The sequence below is a fragment of the Thalassophryne amazonica genome, chromosome 6 (assembly GCF_902500255.1).
Source record: "Thalassophryne amazonica chromosome 6, fThaAma1.1, whole genome shotgun sequence".
NCBI lineage: Eukaryota > Metazoa > Chordata > Actinopteri > Batrachoidiformes > Batrachoididae > Thalassophryne > Thalassophryne amazonica.
In genome coordinates, this window is record NC_047108.1 from 49,660,704 (window position 1) to 49,680,996 (window position 20,293).

A 20,293-nucleotide genomic window follows, 5' to 3' on the forward strand; every position below is an offset into this window, starting at 1 on the left:
ACATTCAAATTGTCTGCCATTATGTGCAGCTTGCTACCTAGCTAGCTCGCTAGCTGGGACTGGCGCGAGGCTAGTGTGAAGTGTGTCCGCCTGTGAGTGCTTTGTGACGGTGGAGATGCTCAGCAGCACCACCGTCTGCTGCCTTTAGGGGAAGCTGAGCTTCCCTTGCAGTCTTAGCTATCGCCTCTGACACACACACACACACACACAATAAAAATTTGGACCTACTTTGAGTAGAGTGCCAGCGCTGTCCTCTCTTTCGTCCACCTTGTGTCAGTACAGGATCCACAGAGGTAGAAATGGGTCCAGGGTTTTCTTTGCCAATGACATCATGTGTTGGTTTATCCGAAGTTACCGATGTTGGGGTTTTAAACCAGTTACGTATATCCATATTTAGGAAAGCACAAAAACTAGCTGCTGTCTGCTGGCAAAAACTCACACTTCATTTCCCCCCATAAACGCGGTAACTGATTGTTGCTGGGCAACACTGACGTGATTACATACGTAGACAAACTTTCCAACGAACTCACACGGTTTTAATATATTTAATGTCTTAGTGATTATGCAACACTGGCCGTTTTAACCCAAAGCAAGTACAATAAAATGAAATTAGGATTTTATTTATCTATTTATTTATTTGAGATCTGTGACTGTGATCTGGCTTGGGTGGGCGGGCCCAAGCATATCAGTGGGCGGGCACTGCCCCCTAGGGCCCGCCCATAGCGACGGGTGTGGATGCTGAGGCAGACAGATGGTTATTTTAGAGTTGTGGGAATGGAGCAGTTGTCTGCCTGGGTGGTTGCCATCCAGAACACAAGACGGTTCTGTGGTGTCAGGGATGCGGCAAAACACAGCATGAGTACATGCTCTCACACTTAACATGATACCTCCAGAGGGATCTACTACAAGATCTCAATTTGCGCAAACTGCACCTCCATTTGCGCAAACCAAGCCAAGCCGACGACTTCCAAAAATTACCCACACAACTGTCCTGACGGGAAACAGGAACAAACATCACGCATTACCCACGCAGGGGTAATGGGAAAATATCAAAGGGGCCAAGACACTTTGAAATGCTATTCGCACATCTCTGCGTGTTATCACATGCAAAACAGGGAACACACTCTAATCACAGGTGACAATGCTTATGTATGGTATGGTGAATTATGTCCACAATGTCCATTACGTGTTGAATATCCACCACAGTGTTGTGGTTATTCACATTTTGACTGTTCCTATGTATCTTGACCTCAGAGTTTATCTATTGTCTAAAGGATACTGTGGTATGATTGGATTATCATTGTGTATCTGACATTTTGCTTTTGAACATTGTTAACCCATCTCCTGTGTCCTTTGAAAAACTGCTCCTCCATAACTTATCTTACTGTGTGCCGAACCTTGGCTTAGACTCCATTCTGAAGAGTGCCTGCTGGATCTGGACTCTGAATGTTTCATCCTACACATCTGTGTATGACCCAAGCCTGTTCCAGATTAAGATTGTAAAAAATTATGTTACATATCCGAACATTGTCATTCACTGTGAGGGGGTTCACAGTCTGATCTTTGACACCCTACGTGCTTACCTTGTATAGCTGTTTACCGTGTGACGGTTTTAACATTCAAACTAAATACCAAACCCATTAAAAGTGAAAAAAGAACACAAAAAACTTGCCAGAGTTCTATTTTAAGCCTCTCAACTGTTCCGTTGGTGTTGCTGTCTGTATCAGTCAAGTTCTCTTTTGCTAAAATTTTTCTCCTCCAGTTCAGTCACAGAGTTGCATGTCTCAAACATATTCCAGCACTTCACCTCACTTGAAATGTGGTGATTGGAAATGTACGTTTTCTTTAGGTGCATACGACAGCATTCGTAGCGCCTACAATAAGTCTCAAGACGCCGAACGCCGAGCAAATGAATCAACAACTAGTCACCCGAGCACAGTCAGCGAATCAGCAGACACACGCCGTCGCACTGAGCGCCTCATCACCAGCAAGAAGGACGACTTTAACCGAAAAAATGCTGCAAACAAGCGTACACTTACAGAGCTCAGTGCCAGAGTACAGAGGCTGGACATGAAAAACCTCAATGAGAAGGTACACGGTTTTTCATTTATTATTGTAGCTGCACAAAAGTTTCAATTGTACACAAACATGCAATGAAACTGCAGTGCAAGCTCACACTAGTACATGCACCCTTTACTCACCAGGTATGTGGTGCCCCTGGTGATGTTCCATGTGGTGAAAGCCCCTGTGGAGGTGCAGGTTGCCGTGACGATGAGGGGAACCGCCACTGTGGTGGCCTGAATTGTCACGGTGCTGTGGCTGTGGCTGATGGCTCACTGGAGAGAGCGAAACACACGGACACAGAGCTGAACAAAGCCATGAGCGAGGTGGAGGGCCTCTTCATGAAGGTGATGTCCATGAGAACTCCATCTTTTTAAAAGCAGTCACAGCCTTTTCCCACCCTGCCTCCTCTGTAAACCTTTCTGCCTTTCACTCAGGTTGTTGAGGCAAAGACCAAAGCGGAAGAGGCGAAGGGTAAAGCCAAAGCAACACTGGACAAAGCCACAGCCACCAAGAACAAAGTAGAGCACTCCAACAATCAGCTGAGAGACCTCATCAAGCAGATCAGAGAGTTCCTCACCCGTGAGCCTGTTTCACTCGTTTAGCTTTAGTTTTTTTTTTTGTTCATTCCACATACTCTCTTGGTTTGTGCTGTGCTGTTCTGTGTCAGTGCAGAACCACTGTGTCACTTTTCTTCTCTATCTTTGGATCAGAGGACGGTGCAGACCCAGACAGTATTGAAGCGGTGGCGAATCGCGTGTTAGAGCTCTCGATTCCTGCTTCGCATCTCCAGATCAGACATCTTGCTGATGAAATCAAGGATCGCGTTCGTAGTCTGTCTAACGTGGATGCCATCCTGCGGCAGACGCAGCACAATGTCCAAAAAGCAGAACAACTACTGCTGGACGCCAAGAGGGCCAGGTACTCAAAACAGAAAAAAGTATTTAAGGCCCATATATAAAATAATTAAACAAATAATAGTACAGAAATTACACAAATATCAGGCCTTGTGTCCATACATTTTTTCCTGGCAAAAAGGTGCTGAGAGGGTGCCTGCGCCGTCTTTGAAATAAAAAAATCTCATGGGATATTTCAGCAGGGATTAAAGTTCTCCATCACTACGTCAGATTTCCATCAGTTTGGCTGCCAAAAGGCCTTATATGACAAGGATCGACAGTAATACTTACCTGTTCCACACTGGCGAGTGAACAGTGCCAATTTAGACTAGTCGATAATGCTGATGTCAGGGTGCTGTCAGGGTGCTGCCATACAAGGTGCACACTACACACCAGGAGCATTAGGGGATTAAAGACCTTGCCCAAGGGCCCTTAGTGATTTTCCAGTAAGGCTGGGATTTGAACCAAGGATCTTCTGGTCTCAAGCCCTACACCTTAACCACTAGACCATCACCTCCCCCCAAATTTTCTTGACAATTTGTGACTTTTTAACTTTTTATCCTTTGTCCAGCTGTCGTGTGCGGTGTGACTGGGCCCTTAGCTTTCTCCACCTTGTTTTACCTTAAACCCCAGGATGTGATTGCAAAAGGGTTTCGATAAAAAAAAACGGTAGATGGTGAACAAGTTTAAAAAAAATTAATTCAGAAGATTTTGTTTTTTTTTGTTTTTTGTTTGTTTTTTTTGCTTTCATCCCTGCAACAGTAATGACCACCATATCAGTGCACTGGGATAAAAGGACTTACCCTCAGCAAGAACCAAGTGTCTGTCTAATCTGCTCTCACAAATGGTCTTTTGTTTTTGTTTTTTCATCTCTATTGTGAAATATTTTGTATGGCATATCAGCTGACTGCTGACAGACTGATAATGCTGAACCCTTCACAGCTTCACTGTCACCGAGTGGCAAGTTTTGCTCCATCAGACTGGTTGCCTGAAAAGGTGCAGCAATAACGTGACGGCGCTTTTCTAAAAAGTTGAAGGATTTTCTACTAAAAGCACGAGGAGCAGCCGCACAAAAAAGTGGAGCCCTCTAAATAAAGACGCTAAGTGCAACACTTTTTCTTGAGGTGGCTACGTGTGGCTACATACAGTCCATTCGTATTTGGAGCAACTGTTAAAAGACGCTGGCACCCACAAAACAGTGCTATATGGACACAGGGCCTAAAGTGCTAAGATTACACATCCGGATCTAATCTGTTAACAGTAAACTATTATTTGCAAAGGCAATTCTATGTTTATTCACTGTAGAATCAGAGGAACATTTTGTTGTTGTTAAGGCATCATGCTGAGGGAGTGAAAACCACTGCAGAGACTGTCAAACAGGCCTTGGCAGATGCTAAGACTGCCCAGACATCAGCAGAGAAGGCTATAGCACGAGCCAGAGCTGACATCGTGGAGACTGAAGCCAGGGTGGCACAGGTAAGCATAAAAAAAAATAAACAAGAAAGGTTGTTTCATATTCAAGTCATCAAAGAAAAATGCCATAAAAGGAATGACTCAAGCTAAAAATGCAAACAGGGCATGCTGTTTTCAGACCTAGGACAAATAAAGATACGATTTGAACAGCTGGCCACACCAGATTTGTCTCATGAAGAGTCAGCTCTTGTCTCATGAAGAGTCAGCTTCCTGTTGTGAAAACTTCAGCCGGCATGGCGTGTCCAGCACACAGTGATCCACTAGTGACCGTGTTGCACATGTGATATGTGTTTTAATTGTTACAAAGTGGGGAGATCCCGCAGTGACATGCACCTTGCGATGATTCTCAGCATGGCACGATATTCACCAGTGTTGCAGTGCGCTGACGCGGTGGTCAGCTGAAGCGATATGTTTTAATTTATTCCCACGTGAGGACAGCAAGCTGACAATGGCGCTCCACGGTTATGCAATGTCATATTCTACCAACCACTACTGGTGTTCTCCAGATGTGACTTGCGAGCACAGATATCTGAACAGCTGCAAGTCGCAGGGGGACACGCTCCCCTTTGTCTGCGGGTGTCGCTGCTGTGGGGAAAAAAAATAAAAATCACACACCATAAATCAACACTGCAATTTAGAATATTTAATTCCTCTTACCAAGCGGACAATACAAGTATGACCCATAGATGTACAGTCATGAAATGACATGAATGAAGCAGTGTGTGCTTATGTCCACATCTGTTGTCCAGCTGGCCTAGTGCGCATGTCCAGCAAGCGGCGCACGTGTCCATCGAGCAGTGCGCCAATGGAAAGACACTGCGTCATGCAGACCATAGCTCACGTGGGTGACGTGACATTCAGAACACCATGTACACATGATCAGATGGTCCTTTTCACATGGGGCAGCCTGCTGGTGCGCGCTGAGCGGCCGCTCCAGCCCGTTGCAAAAACGATATATGTTTTTATGTATTTCCACATGAGGACAGCAGGCACACGCACGCACCTCACAGCGTAGAGTTGCAAGGTCATGTCCTTCAAAACACGGTATATGTTCTCCAGCTGTGACTCGTGGGTCCAGACAGCTCAACAGCTGCTGCTGTTTAGGGCCACGCCCACCTGTTTGTGCAGCACACAAAACAAAGTGTCACTCTCCTTTTCTTTGCTCTGTGATTATTTATTTTAGTTATTTGTTATGTAATTGTGTATGTAATTATTGGAGTAATTATTTATGTACCTGCCCTGGCTGTGGTCTCTGTGTTTTTAATGTAACATGTTGTGTGCACTGAGCCGTCATTTCCAGCTGTCATTGTATGACTGGCTGGACATCAGCTGAGAGGCACCTTGCTGTGCTGTGCGCACTTGGGTGTGGCTAGCTGATCCCCATGTGAACATGTCTGTACATGCGCAATACACACCCATGCCACGTGTGTTGAGGGGGGAGCCAACACTGGCATGCCACGTGTGTTGCTAGGTTACGCCACACTCGTGGGGCACTTAGACACTTTTCACAGACAGCTTGAATGTGGTCGCCTGCTGTCTACTATCGTGCCGGGAGCGCGAATAACCACGCCTTTTCTAAGTGCCCGACGAGCAGTGTTGGATGTTCGCGTGTAGCACCAGGAATTTGGCCAACACCTGCCGAGAGAGGGATCGAATGGGCACTCGCAGGCCATTCGCTGTCTTTTGGCTGCTTGTTTGTGCAAATAGTTGTGGCGACAGCTGTATAAGGTGTTACAGGCGGCTCTGATTTTTCACAAGTGGCATGCAATTCCTCCTTTGTGCACCAGTCTGCGTCAGTCGTGCTATGTGTGAAGGGGCCCTTAACGAGGACAGACCCTGCTTAGCTTCTGAGATCCAATAGATCAGGCTCACACAGAGCAGACTGGCTGCTTAGATACGATCAGAAAATATTTCTCTTTCTTTTTTTGTTTGTTGAGAATTAACTACTTATTGATCATCTATGCCATTGAAACCAGAATTAAATGTAAAACAAACCTTTTACCCTGAAATTAGTTGAGAAATTTTGGACCTGACATTCCTGGTATATGTGCTGTCCTCAGATTGAATCAGCAACAACCAATAGTGAGAAGGACCTGAAGGATGCCATGGATCGTCTGGGAACACTGGGTTGGGAAATTAATGTCCTGAAGACCAAATATGCCAGCAACAGTATGGCAGCGTCCCGAGCAGAAGAGACAGCCACCATGGCCCGAGACAAGGCAAATGAGGCCAAGCAGGTGTGTCTTTGTGTGTGTTAGCACACTTTGCGTCATTGTAAGCACATATAACTGTTACATTTTTTTTTCTTCTCTTAATACCCAGATTCTAGATGGCCAGCTGACTGATAAATACCATGAGGTTCATCAGCGAGTTGACACCAAGGCCAAGGTCGTGCAGGATGCAAAGAAAAGGGCTGAGAGCCTCAGAGATGAAGCAAATGAACTACTGACAGATGCTCAAAACAAGCTGCAGAGACTCGCAGGTGTTTATTTGTCTTTATCGTAGTCTTCTTAGTGCAGTACAGCCGTTATAGTATGATTTGGGAAATGTTCGTTTGTTTCACTACTTCGCCCAGATACTTGGGCACGTTTCCACTAAAATTGATGTGTGCATGTATGTTGAACTAGCGTGTTGTCTGTGGGGATCCATGGGCTCTAGATTGGGTTGTGTTTATAAAATAGGTAGCTGACATTATTCAAAGGTGGTAATAAATTATGCAAAGTTTCTATAATGAGTTGGTATGGCATGTGAGTCCAGAATGTTTTTAAAACCTTAGACCTCAACAGTTTTTTGAAGAAGTCAACCCTTTTATTTCCTTTTAATTATGTAATTTTATCATGTTAATTCACTGTATTAATGTATTTATAAATTGTTTAGGTTCTTGTTATCATATACACTCTATTATTATTGTTATTATTATCAGTATTATTATGATTATTATTTTATTATTACGTCTATTCTGTCATTTGATTTTTAAATGGACCACAATGGAAATAAGTATTTTCACTTTCTTGTTTCATCCATGTAGTTTAACATATTTACAATTATATTATTTACTAATATTGAACTTACAAAATAAAATCACACATGCACACATGCTTTAAATATATACAACCCCTGGCAAAAATTATGGAATCACCGGCCTCGGAGGATGTTCATTCAGTTGTTTAATTTTGTAGAAAAAAAAGCAGATCACAGACATGACACAAAACTAAAGTCATTTCAAATGGCAACTTTCTGGCTTTAAGAAACACTATAAGAAATCAGGAAAAAAAAAATGTGGCAGTCAGTAACGGTTACTTTTTTAGACCAAGCAGAGGGAAAAAAAAATATGGAATCACTCAATTCTGAGGAAAAAATTATGGAATCATGAAAAACAAAAGAACGCTCCAACACATCACTAGTATTTTGTTGCACCACCTCTGGCTTTTATAACAGCTTGCAGTCTCTGAGGCATGGACTTAATGAGTGACAAACAGTACTCTTCATCAATCTGGCTCCAACTTTCTCTGACTGCTGTTGCCAGATCAGCTTTGCAGGTTGGAGCCTTGTCATGGACCATTTTCTTCAACTTCCACCAAAGATTTTCAATTGGATTAAGATCCGGACTATTTGCAGGCCATGACATTGACCCTATGTGTCTTTTTGCAAGGAATGTTTTCACAGTTTTTGCTCTATGGCAAGATGCATTATCATCTTGAAAAATGATTTCATCATCCCCAAACATCCTTTCAATTGATGGGATAAGAAAAGTGTCCAAAATATCAACGTAAACTTGTGCATTTATTGATGATGTAATGACAGCCATCTCCCCAGTGCCTTTACCTGTCATGCAGCCCCATATCATCAATGACTGTGGAAATGTACATGTTCTCTTCAGGCAGTCATCTTTATGAATCTCATTAGAACAGCACCAAACAAAAGTTCCAGCATCATCACCTTGCCCAATGCAGATTCGACATTCATCACTGAATATGACTTTCATCCAGTCATCCACAGTCCACGATTGCTTTTCCTTAGCCTATTATAACCTTGTTTTTTTCTGTTTAGGTGTTAATGATGGCTTTCGTTTAGCTTTTCTGTATGTAAATCCCATTTCCTTTACTACTGCCCAGCTCTCCACAATTTCTCTTATACTCACTCGACTGGTAAGCACTGAAAGCTGAGATAGGTATGTCCCAACTTGTCCTCTGGCACTCCGAAACGGAGGTGTTCCTTTGTCTCGCTTCATCAGCGAATCAGTCGTGATGCGCAAAGCCTCCACGCGGCTTTCCATGACAAAATCTCTTGTTAAAAGTGAAATCTGCCGGAAAATGGCTGATGTCCAGCTCTTGTGATAACCAGAGAAATTGCACACGACGGTCCCGGCTCCACACAGCGATCCGTTTAGAAATGATGTGACGGTTTCTGCCTCTCGATGGCGGCTCGGAGCGCGGTGCGCCGTGGTGTTTTTTGTTGAACGCCATGAGCAGTTCCGTGCTGACGCACGAAATCCTCCGCACGTCTTTCATTACAAAATCTCCTGTAACAGTGGAATGTGCCGCAAAAGTGCTATGTCCAGCTCTCTTGCCATTTCTGTCCTGGATCAACACAGCGTTCAGTTTAGAAATGATCTGGTCGTTACAGCCTGTCGATGGCCGCTCGGTGCGCTGCGAGCCCTCCGCCGTTGTGGGCCATCTTTAAAAAGGTTTTAACACTCCTTAATCCGCGTGACGCTGACAGAATCTTCACCGATATCCATCTGAATCTTTCAAATGGTTTCCAACTGCCTGTCTCTAACAGTTTCTGAAAAAAATTTCATGGAGCAAAGCGGCAGTCTCTCAGCCATTTCCCAGACAAAAGAAATCCGACGAGGGGGGTGGACCAGTGCTCACTCAAAGCCTGCCCACAGGCGAATGACACAACCGACAGGCGTGAAAAAACTCACGCATGCGCACGAAGGTTCAAGCTTGGCTGATGCAATCACACGTGATTCAAATCCATATAGTTTTTGAAAAAAATAAAAAGGTCCGTTACTTTTTGGACAGACCACGTATATATATATATATATATATATATATATATATATATACACACATGAACTTACAGTATCGCCAGAATATGAAAGCTGCTGACGGCTCATAGTCAGACCTGTTCACTTCACCTCCATGAAGAACTTGCTCACAGATAGTCCGGCCGTTAACTAGTAAACTTTCAATCTGTGTTTTTTTCCTTATGCTGTTTAGATATTTATGGAGTATGTTCATGTCCAGCTAGGTTTTTATAAATTTGTCTTTAGCTTTCTGGTTTGTAACAAATGTGATACACATTCCGGATCATTAAAATATCAGACCAGAAATCAGCCAATCAGAGTGAGCGTACCGCCGCAGCCATATAGTAATAACAATTACATATCGGGAAAGTGGTGTCTCTGATTTCACTCCTGTTGTGTTCGCACACAGAGCCATGTAGAATTATTGTTCCACTATATGGCGATGTCTTTTGTCCACAGGAAAACTGCATTGCTCCACCAGAAGGCGGCTCCAGGTTGCTTAGCTTAGTTATTGGTTTAGCACAGCTTGGCCAATAACACAAATGCTGAAGCTCGTCCACATCGCGGCTGTTTTGTTAAGAGCGGTCACTCATCATCATGTTCTGTCTGATTCTGTGATCACTGAAGCAGTTTCCTCAGCGAGACCCGCTGTGGCCTGCACATAGCAGCTTAGCTTAGTATGGCGCGATGAAGTGGCACAAACTAAAAACACGGCTGTTCCACACTTTCAGGAGAGGAAAGACGCTTTGTTAAGAATTTTCTCCTGGCCACATTAGGGAAAAGGATAAAATATGTGCTTCGATCCATGTTTTGAAGCCCATTCTCACGCTGTGCTGGGCTTCACTTACGGTGTATAAAAAACCTCTCACTTTCCTCCTCAGAATATCATCTTTAGAATAACTGGCCATTTTGATGTATTCACTGTCAAAGTCCACAAAAAACCCCTCTGATTTCAAACTGTAAAAAATTTCTGTTTTTCCATTCATTTCAATAGAGGCGGTTGAGGGGCTGTAACCATACGAGGGTAGATCAAAAAGTTGTTGGCCTCACCAAGAAGGGTTGTCAGGATACTCCTAGCTCCTGGTTATTTTTCAACATAATCCCCCTTCACCTCAATGCACTTTGTCCAGCGGTGCTCCAACATTCTGATGCCTTCATGGTAGAAGGCTTCATTTTGGTCCTTCAGGTAGGACTCTACAGTCTTAATGACATCATCATCCGACTCAATGGCAATGGCAATCCATGTCATCATGGATTGCCTTGGGTGTCATGCCCTTTTTATGCAGATATTTAATCACCACACGAGCTTCTTTTGTGTCCATTTTTGGATCTTCACTAGATCTGAAGACTTTCAAAGAGCCTCACCTAAAAATAAATAAACACAGACGCATGAATGTTAGTGCATAACCATACAAGGCATAATAGTTTACAACTGCATCATAGATTTGGAGATGCTGCCCTGCCTTCTAGGTGAGGCCGAGAACTTTTCGATCTACCCTCGTACATGAAATCATCAAAGTCCACATTCCTCACAGCTTGACGTTTCTGAGCTTTAATCAGCAGCAGGTGAAGTCAGGCTAATTTCCCCATGCTTTTGACTTAATTTCTCAAGGCATATTGCACCAAAAATAAAACTCAATACATCAATACGTTCATAATTCTTTATTTATTTGGAATAGTCAGCTCATTTGAAATTTTATTTACTAGTGATCCGAACTTTAACATGGGGCCGTTTTGGGGCTTCATTTGTACCACTCAGGTTATTTATGGTCTCACCCATGCTCCACCTCTTTATCCATGTATGGGTTGGCCCTGTGTGACGAGTGTGTACACATACACACACAAACAAATGTAAGGTGCATTGTATGCAGGGTTGGCTCCATTGACCTTGACCTTTGTCAAAATAACCCCTTAATGACAATTCCAGGCTTAACTTTTGTACACTTATCAAGTTTGATAGAAGTCAGCCTAAGGAACTGGGAGGAACAAACAGACAAATATTTCTCAAATTACTGTATGCTGACTTTAAATATTTTATTGTTACTGAGTTTAGACCATACAAGCCCATGCAACCAGTTTGCTCTGTATAAGCCTGATTCCATCAGATCGCAGAAGCTAACCAGAGCAGATCCTAGTTAGTACTTGGATGGGAGACCTTTTCAAGACCAGGGGCTGTGTGTTTCTCTGGGTAAAACTGTAGTTGCGTCAGGAAGGGCATCCGGCAAAAAACCGTGTCATATACCAGCGCAGATCTGGCTGTATCCGAAGCCAGAAAGCTGACATAAGCTCATATTCTCTACATACCTGATATTCTAAAATCTGGGTCTGGTGTCACTGGGATTGTTCTGGGATTTGCATAAAATAGATTTATTTGAAAACAATAATAATTCAATACTGAGGTGGAAGCTGTACTCCTGTTTTCATTGCTTTGTTTGTACAACCCCAATTCCAATGAAGTTGGGACGTTGTGTAAACTGTAAATAAAAACAGAATACAATGATTGGCAAATCCTCTTCAACCTATATGGATGCCTTCAACACGTTTCAAAAAAGCTGGGACAGTGGTATGTTTACCACTGTGTTACATCACCTTTCCTTCTAACAACACTCAATAAGCGTTTGAGAACTGACGACACTAATTGTTGAAGCTTTGTAGGTTGAATTCTTTCCCATTCTTGCTTGATGTACGACTTCAGTTGTACATCAGTTGTCATATTTTGCACTTCTTAATGCGCCACACATTTTCAATGGGCGACAGGTCTGGACTGCAGGCAGGCCAGTCTAGTACCCGCACTCTAACTATGAAGCCACGCTATTGTAACGTGCAGAATGTGGCTTGGCATTGCCTTGCTGAAATAAGCAGGGACGTCCTTGAAGAAGACGTTGCTTGGATGGCAGCATGTGTTGCTCCAAAACCTGGATGTACCTTTCAGCATTGATGGTGCCATCACAGATGTGTAAGTTACCTATGCCATGGGCACTAACAATCAATCAATTCAATCAATTTTACTTATATAGCGCCAAATCACAACAAACAGTTGCCCCAAGGCGCTTTATATTGTAAGGCAAGGCCATACAATAATTACGTAAAAACCCCAACGGTCAAAACGACCCCCTGTGAGCAAGCACTTGGCAACAGTGGGAAGGAAAAACTCCCTTTTAACAGGAAGAAACCTCCAGCAGAACCAGGCTCAGGGAGGGGCAGTCTTCTGCTGGGACTGGTTGGGGCTGAGGGAGAGAACCAGGAATACCAGGAACACACCCCCATGCCATCACAGATGCTGGCTTTTGAACTTTGCACTGGTTTCTTAAATCCTCCAAACCGTGACTATCCAGGGTTGGGACCAGGAAACAGAGTTGTAGTCTTACACACCTCTCTGCAGCTTCTCTCCCCCTGCCATCCCCTCATTACCCCATCCCCGTAGAGACGGTGCCTTCTCCCAGACCACCAATAACCAGCAAAAATCTATTTAAGCATAAAAATTCAAAAAGAAAAAATAATATAGCACCTTCAACTGCACCACAGACTAAAACAGTTAAATGTGGTCTATTAAACATTAGGTCTCTCTCTTCTAAGCCCCTGTTAGTAAATTATATAATAATTGATCAACATATTGATTTATTCTGCCTTACAGAAACCTGGTTACAGCAGGATGAATATGTTAGTTTAAATGAGTCAACACCCCCGAGTCACAATAATTGCCAGAATGCTCGTAGCACGGGCCGAGGCAGAGGATTAGCAGCAATCTTCCATTCCAGCTTATTAATTAATCAAAAACCCAGACAGAGCTTTAATTCATTTGAAAGCTTGACTCTTAGTCTTGTCCATCCAAATTGGAAGTCCCAAAAACCAGTTTTATTTGTTGTTATCTATCGTCCTCCTGGTCGTTACTGTGAGTTTCTCTGTGAATTTTCAGACCTTTTGTCTGACTTAGTGCTTAGCTCAGATAAGATAATTATAGTGGGCGATTTTAACATCCACACAGATGCTGAGAATGACAGCCTCAACACTGCATTTAATCTATTTTTAGACTCAATTGGCTTTGCTCAAAATGTAAATGAGTCCACCCACCACTTTAATCATATCTTAGATCTTGTTCTGACTTATGGTATGGAAATTGAAGACTTAACAGTATTCCCTGAAAACTCCCTTCTGTCTGATCATTTCTTAATAACATTTACATTTACTCTGATGGACTACCCAGCAGTGGGGAATAGGTTTCATTACACTAGAGGTCTTTCAGAAAGCACTGTAATTAGGTTTAAGGATATGATTCCTTCTTTATGTTCTCTAATGCCATATACCAACACAGTGCAGAGTAGCTACCTAAACTCTGTAAGTGAGATAGAGTATCTCGTCAATAGGTTTACATCCTCATTGAAGACAACTTTGGATGCTGTAGCTCCTCTGAAAAAGAGAGCTTTAAATCAGAAGTGCCTGACTCCGTGGTATAACTCACAAACTCGCAGCTTAAAGCAGATAACCCGTAAGTTGGAGAGGAAATGGCGTCTCACTAATTTAGAAGATCTTCACTTAGCCTGGAAAAAGAGTCTGTTCCTCTATAAAAAAAAGCCCTCCATAAAGCTAGGACATCTTACTACTCATCACTAATTGAAGAAAATAAGAACAACCCCACGTTTCTTTTCAGCACTGTAGCCAGGCTGACAAAGAGTCAGAGCTCTATTGAGCCGAGTATTCCTTTAACTTTAACTAGTAATGACTTCATGACTTTCTTTGCTAATAAAATTTTAAGTATGAGAGAAAAAATTACTCATAACCATCCCAAAGACGTATCGTTATCTTTGGCTGCTTTCAGTGATGCTGGTATTTGGTTGGACTCTTTCTCTCCGATTGTTCTGTCTGAGTTATTTTCATTAGTTACTTCATCCAAACCATCAACATGTCTATTAGACCCCATTCCTACCAGGCTGCTCAAGGAAGCCCTACCATTATTTAATGCTTTGATCTTAAATATGATCAATCTATCTTTATTAGTTGGCTATGTACCACAGGCTTTTAAGGTGGCAGTAATTAAACCATTACTTAAAAAGCCATCACTTGACCCAGCTATCTTAGCTAATTATAGGCCAATCTCCAACCTTCCTTTTCTCTCAAAAATTCTTGAAAGGGTAGTTGTAAAACAGCTAACTGATCATCTGCAGAGGAATGGTCTATTTGAAGAGTTTCAGTCAGGTTTTAGAATTCATCATAGTACAGAAACAGCATTAGTGAAGGTTACAAATGATCTTCTGATGATTTGGCGCTATATAAATAAAATTGATTGATTGATTGATTGATAACAATCTGGATGGTCTTTTTCCTCTTTTGTCCGAAGGACAGGACATCCATGATTTCCAAAAATAATTTGAAATGTGGACTCTTCAGACCACAGCACACTTTTCCACTTTGCGTCTGTCCATTTCAAATGAGCTTGGCCCAGAGAAGGCAACAGCATTTCTGCATGTTGTTGATGTATGGCTTTCGCTTTGCATGGTAGAGTTTTAACTTGCACTTGTCGATGCAGCGATGAACTGTGTTAACTGACAATGGTTTTCTGAAGTGTTCCTGAGTTTCTGACTCTTCTGATTATATTGTGGACTGTAGATGATGGAAACCCTAAATTCCTTGCAATTGAACATTGAGAAACATTGTTCTTAAACTGTTGGACTATTTTTTCATGCAGTTGTTCACAAAGTGGTAATCCACACCCCATCTTTGCTTGTGAACGGCTGAGCATTTTGGGAATGGTCCTTTTATACCAAGTCCTGACACTCACCTGTTTCTAAACAGATGTTCTTTGAACATTCGTCAACTTTCCCAGTCTTTTCTTGCCCCGTCCCAACTTTTTTTGAAATGTGTTGCAGGCATCCATTTCAAAATGAGCAAATATTTGCACAAAAACAATAACGTTTATCAGTTTGAACATTAAATATCTTGTCTTTGTGGTGTATTCAATTGAATATAGGTTGAAGAGGATTTGCAAATCATTGTATTGTTTATATTTACATTTTACACAACGTCCCAACTTCACTGGAATTGGAGTTGTAATTTTAAATTTGGCAGCATCCCGTGATCTGACTTGTGTAATCGTTGTTGAAATGCTGATGTCTTCAGAGCTGGAGAAAAACTATGAGGAGAACCAGAGGAGGCTGGAGGGGAAGGCTCGTCAGCTGGACGGCTTGGAGGACAAGATGAAAGAAATCCTCGATGACATCAACAAGCAGATCCAGATCTACAACACCTGCCAGTAGCTCAGCACACAGTGTAATAATAATAATTATTATATAGGCCCTTCACTCGCTCATTCTGCTGGTTTCTTCAGACACAGTAATCTGAGAACAGGCTGAAAGAAAAAAACACAGCATACACAACATGCCCCTCATGTAAGACTTTTTTACATTTGGTGAGTTAAAGATAGGAATTTGATGTTTTAATTTTAAATATTGACTCTCACTTTTATTTTATTTTACACAATGCAATTAGTTTTGTTCTTTAAATTAGGAACTATTTCTTTTGCATTTCAATCATGAAAGATAATTCATTTGAGAAAGTCAGTAGTGCCAAATATGGCTGGACATCAGCTTTTAGATGAAGTGTGGAAGTTCTCGTGCAGATGCTGTTTATGAGTCTTGCATTAGAACCTCAGCTGAAGTTTCTTGCCTTTTATTTATCCATCCTCTGTTTGTACTCAATCAATATTCTGAGCTGAGCTCATCCAGATGTCAACTGCAGTGAAAAGGGCCTTTTGTGTGTGTGTGTGTGTGTGTGTGTGTGTGTGTGTGTGTGTGTGTGTGTGTGTGTGTGTGTGTGTGTGTGTGTGTGTGTGTGTGTGTGTGTGTGTGTGTGTGTGTGTGTGTGTTAGAAAACATGCCAATAGAATATCCTCCCAGGGGGAGGGGGAGGCGGGGCATCTTTAACCTTTTTATGTGCCAGTTGAAAGTTTTTGATACTTAAGAATTTAATAACAAGGTATTTTCTGTGACATGAAAACTTAATTTCAATATTTAATACTTAATTTTAATCCTTGTGTCGACACAGCAAAGCATTTTGATCTACACGTTTTAGTAACCAGTGAACCCACACGTGTTTGATGTGTGTGTGTGTGTGTGTGTGTCTGTGTGAGAAGAGCAGGAGGAACGGGAGCATACAAAGTCCACCCCGAAAAAGGTTTTCCACACCACATGTGAACACACAAGCTTCTTTCTGTGGCACCAGCCTGCTGTAGTTTGACATAAAATAACACTCCGATAAGGCTGCCTGTGGATAGGCCAGGGGCATCTTTTTGGTGAGGATGAGTACATTAGTGGAGTGAAAGCATGAATATATTTTATCTCTTAAGTTACCAGATGAAAATAATCTCATGATGCAGTGCAAAGAATCATTTTTCCCCAGTTGTTTGTTGTGTGTCACGTGTTACACAAAATAATGCATCAAGAAATATGTAAAAATACTGTCGGGACCACAAGTGTTTGGACACTGACGTTTTTTGTGTAATATTGCCTCGATATGCGACAAAATAGAGTTGAAAAGAAAACAAAATATGCTGGTAATGTATCTTTCAGCATTAACTGAAGAGCTTTAAGCAATGTATTGCATTAAACATTTACGAAACCGCAAGTAACTGGACAAAAATGAAACGAGAGCACCGCGCTCGTAGAGCGCAAACCTCCGCCAACAATAGTTTCCAATTCCACAAAATTTGACCTTGAAAACATTTTTTAAGGTCAAAGTCCTCTTAGAAGTGGCTTTTCATAAGCTAAATTAGATGTCATCAAACGTCAGGAGTATATATTTAGTTCATGCACTTGAATTGAAAATTTTTTTGTGGTGTTGTCAGGTTTTTTTCAGCTTTTTTAGTTTCTAAATTTTTTCAGATCATTTTTACAGAACATTGGTTATCTTTGCTATGCACAATTTGTCATTGCTTTTCGGCACTTGGTTTCTGACTGATAACTGGAAAATAAACAGACAGGCATAAAATTGGAACCTCCATCCAATTTTGGTGGTGTAGGTAAATCCCTAACAGAAAAATGAGAGTGACTGAAACACTTTTGATAAACATATAATGCAAAATGTACACCAAATGGGCTTTTCAATATTAAATTCAATTGTCTACAAAATCCACAGTCTGAATCAGATCCAGATCAAACTCTGTCAGTCGCGCTCTCAAATATGAAAGAAATGTACTCTTTTTTAACAGTTATGAATTTTTGAAAATTTGTTCAATGTTAAAGATAGGGATTTTTTCCAAGATTTTCTTTGAGTTTGACCTTTGACCTATTACCAGTTCTTGCCTATGACAATAGGAATCTTCAGTAAAAAAAAAAAAAAAAAAAAATTCATAAGGATGTATGAAAAATGGATTATTTACAAGACACTGATTATGTCTTGGACTTTATTTACACCAATTATATAGAAATACAAACAGTATGTACTCTATGGTAATTTTTTTGTTTATTTGTTTTTTTGTTTTGTTTTTGTTGTTGTTTGTTTGTTTTTGATGTTCTAAAAAAATTCAAACACAGAAAAGCTCAGCAAACTTTCACAGCATTATATAAATCATCACCTTCAGTTCAGGGGATGGATACATGAACATTTACAAGCTACTGAATATGTCTTAAGCCTAATTTACATCTTTATGAAATGGGATGGTACTGGATGGTAACCTTGTCTGGAGTACACCGCTCTCAAAAACTGAATGTGCAAATGTAGACTGGCCACCAAGGATGCCATGATAAATGAAGGATTTATATGTTTTGGGGCTGTGAGTGAACAAATTGACCATAGTGGAACTTTTGTCTTTTGCACCACCAGTCACAGCTTCATGTTGGAGTGGAACAAAGAATGATTTTCACTCAAGAAAACATCAGATTGAGGTTTGAATCTTAAAATTTAACATCTCTGTAAGAAAATCCTTCCCCGTACCACTCCACTATGAAGCTGTATAACTAATGATGCAAACCTGGCTGTAAAAGAGATGATTTGTACAAATAATTCTTTTATGTAGTTTGGCCAATTTCTTATGACCTCTGAAAATTGACTCACTGTCTATAAAAATGGCGGTAATTCCGAAATGTTTAATGTGTTATTTTTGTTAAAACCCTGCAATTAAAGAAAGTCTGCACTACAAACACATATTGATTGTTTCAGTTCAACTCCATTGTGGAGGCGTGCAGAGGCAAAATTACAAAAAAATTGTGTCACTGTCAACTACGTATGGATCTGACAGTAAACTGAAGATGCTTGAGATAACGTACTATATACAACCCCTGGCAAAAATTATGGAATCACCGGCGTCGGAGGATGTTCATTCTGTTGTTTAATTTTGTAGAAAAAAAGCAGATCACAGACATGACACAAAACTAAAGTCATTTCAAATGGCAACTTTCTGGCTTTAAGAAACACTATAAGAAATCAAGAAAAAAAGATTGTGGCAGTCAGTAACGGTTACTTTTTTAGACCAAGCAGAGGAAAAAATATGGACTCACTCAATTCTGAGGAATAAATTATGGAATCACCCTGTAAATTTCCATCCCCAAAACTAACACCTGCATCAAATCACATCTGCTCGTTGACATTGACCCTATGTCATGAAATTGACCCTATATGTCTTTTTGCAAGGAATGTTTTCACAGTTTTTGCTCTATGGCAAGATGCATTATCTTCTTGAAAAATGATTTCATCATCCTCAAAAATCAGAAAAGTGTCCAAAATATCAACGTAAACTTGTGCATTTATTGATGATGTAATGACAGCCATCTCCCCAGTGCCTTTACCTGACATGCAGCCCCATATCATCAATGACTGTGGAAATTTACATGTTCTCTTCAGGCAGTCATCTTTATAAATCTCATTGGAACAGCACCAAACAAAAGTTCCAGCATCATCACCTTGCCCAATGCAGATTCAAGATTCATCACTGAATATGACTTTCATCCAGTCATCCACAGTCCACGATTGCTTTTCTTTAGCCCATTGTAACCTTGTTTTTTCTGTTTAGGTGTTAATGATGGCTTTCGTTTAGCTTTTCTGTATGTAAATCCCATTTCCTTTAGGCGGTTTCTTACAGTTCGGTCACAGACGTTGACTCCAGTTTCCTCCCATTCGTTCCTCATTTGTTTTGTTGTGCATTTTCGATTTTTGAGACATATTGCTTTAAGTTTTCTGTCTTGACGCTTTGATGTCTTCCTTGGTCTACCAGTATGTTTGCCTTTAACAACCTTCCCATGTTGTTTGTATTTGGTCCAGAGTTTAGACACAGCTGACTGTGAACAACCAACATCTTTTGCAACATTGCGTGATGATTTACTCTCTTTTAAGAGTTTGATAATCCTCTCCTTTGTTTCAGTTGACATCTCTCGTGTTGGAGCCATGATTCATGTCAGTCCACTTGGTGCAACAGCTCTCCAAAGTGTGATCATTCCTTTTTAGATGCAGACTAACAAGCAGATGTGATTTGATGCAGGTGTTAGTTTTGGGGATGAAAATTTACAGGGTGATTCCATAATTTATTCCTCAGAATTGAGTGAGTCCATATTTTTTTCCTCTGCTTGGTCTAAAAAAGTAACCGTTACTGATTGCCACAATCTTTTTTTCTTGATTTCTTATAGTGTTTCTTAAAGCCAGAAAGTTGTCATTTGAAATTACTTTAGTTTTGTGTCATGTCTGTGATCTGCTTTTTTTCTACAAAATTAAACAACTGAATGAACATCCTCCGAGGCCGGTGATTCCATAATTTTTGCCAGGGGTTGTATTCCCACAAATATACACCCTCTGCCTGGAGTAAGAGGGCGGCTGTAAACTGTTACTGCAGTGAAATAATGCACAAAAT

At 41.2% G+C, this 20,293-nt stretch overlaps 1 protein-coding gene across 3 annotated transcripts in view; it reads left to right on the forward strand.

The window, feature by feature from the left end:
- lamb2 (laminin, beta 2 (laminin S)) overlaps window positions 1-17,094 on the forward strand; it is a 182,666-nt gene extending 165,572 nt beyond the window's left edge. For all 3 annotated transcript variants that reach the window (XM_034172157.1, XM_034172156.1, XM_034172155.1), the window contains 8 exons: window positions 1,850-2,091; window positions 2,205-2,408; window positions 2,499-2,643; window positions 2,775-2,982; window positions 4,292-4,433; window positions 6,491-6,667; window positions 6,753-6,912; window positions 15,577-17,094. In XM_034172157.1, coding sequence (XP_034028048.1) covers window positions 1,850-2,091; window positions 2,205-2,408; window positions 2,499-2,643; window positions 2,775-2,982; window positions 4,292-4,433; window positions 6,491-6,667; window positions 6,753-6,912; window positions 15,577-15,713 — 1,415 coding nt within the window. In that variant the 3' untranslated portion in view covers window positions 15,714-17,094. The remainder of the gene's footprint in view (window positions 1-1,849; window positions 2,092-2,204; window positions 2,409-2,498; window positions 2,644-2,774; window positions 2,983-4,291; window positions 4,434-6,490; window positions 6,668-6,752; window positions 6,913-15,576) is intronic.
- Window positions 17,095-20,293: the final 3,199 nt, after the last annotated feature.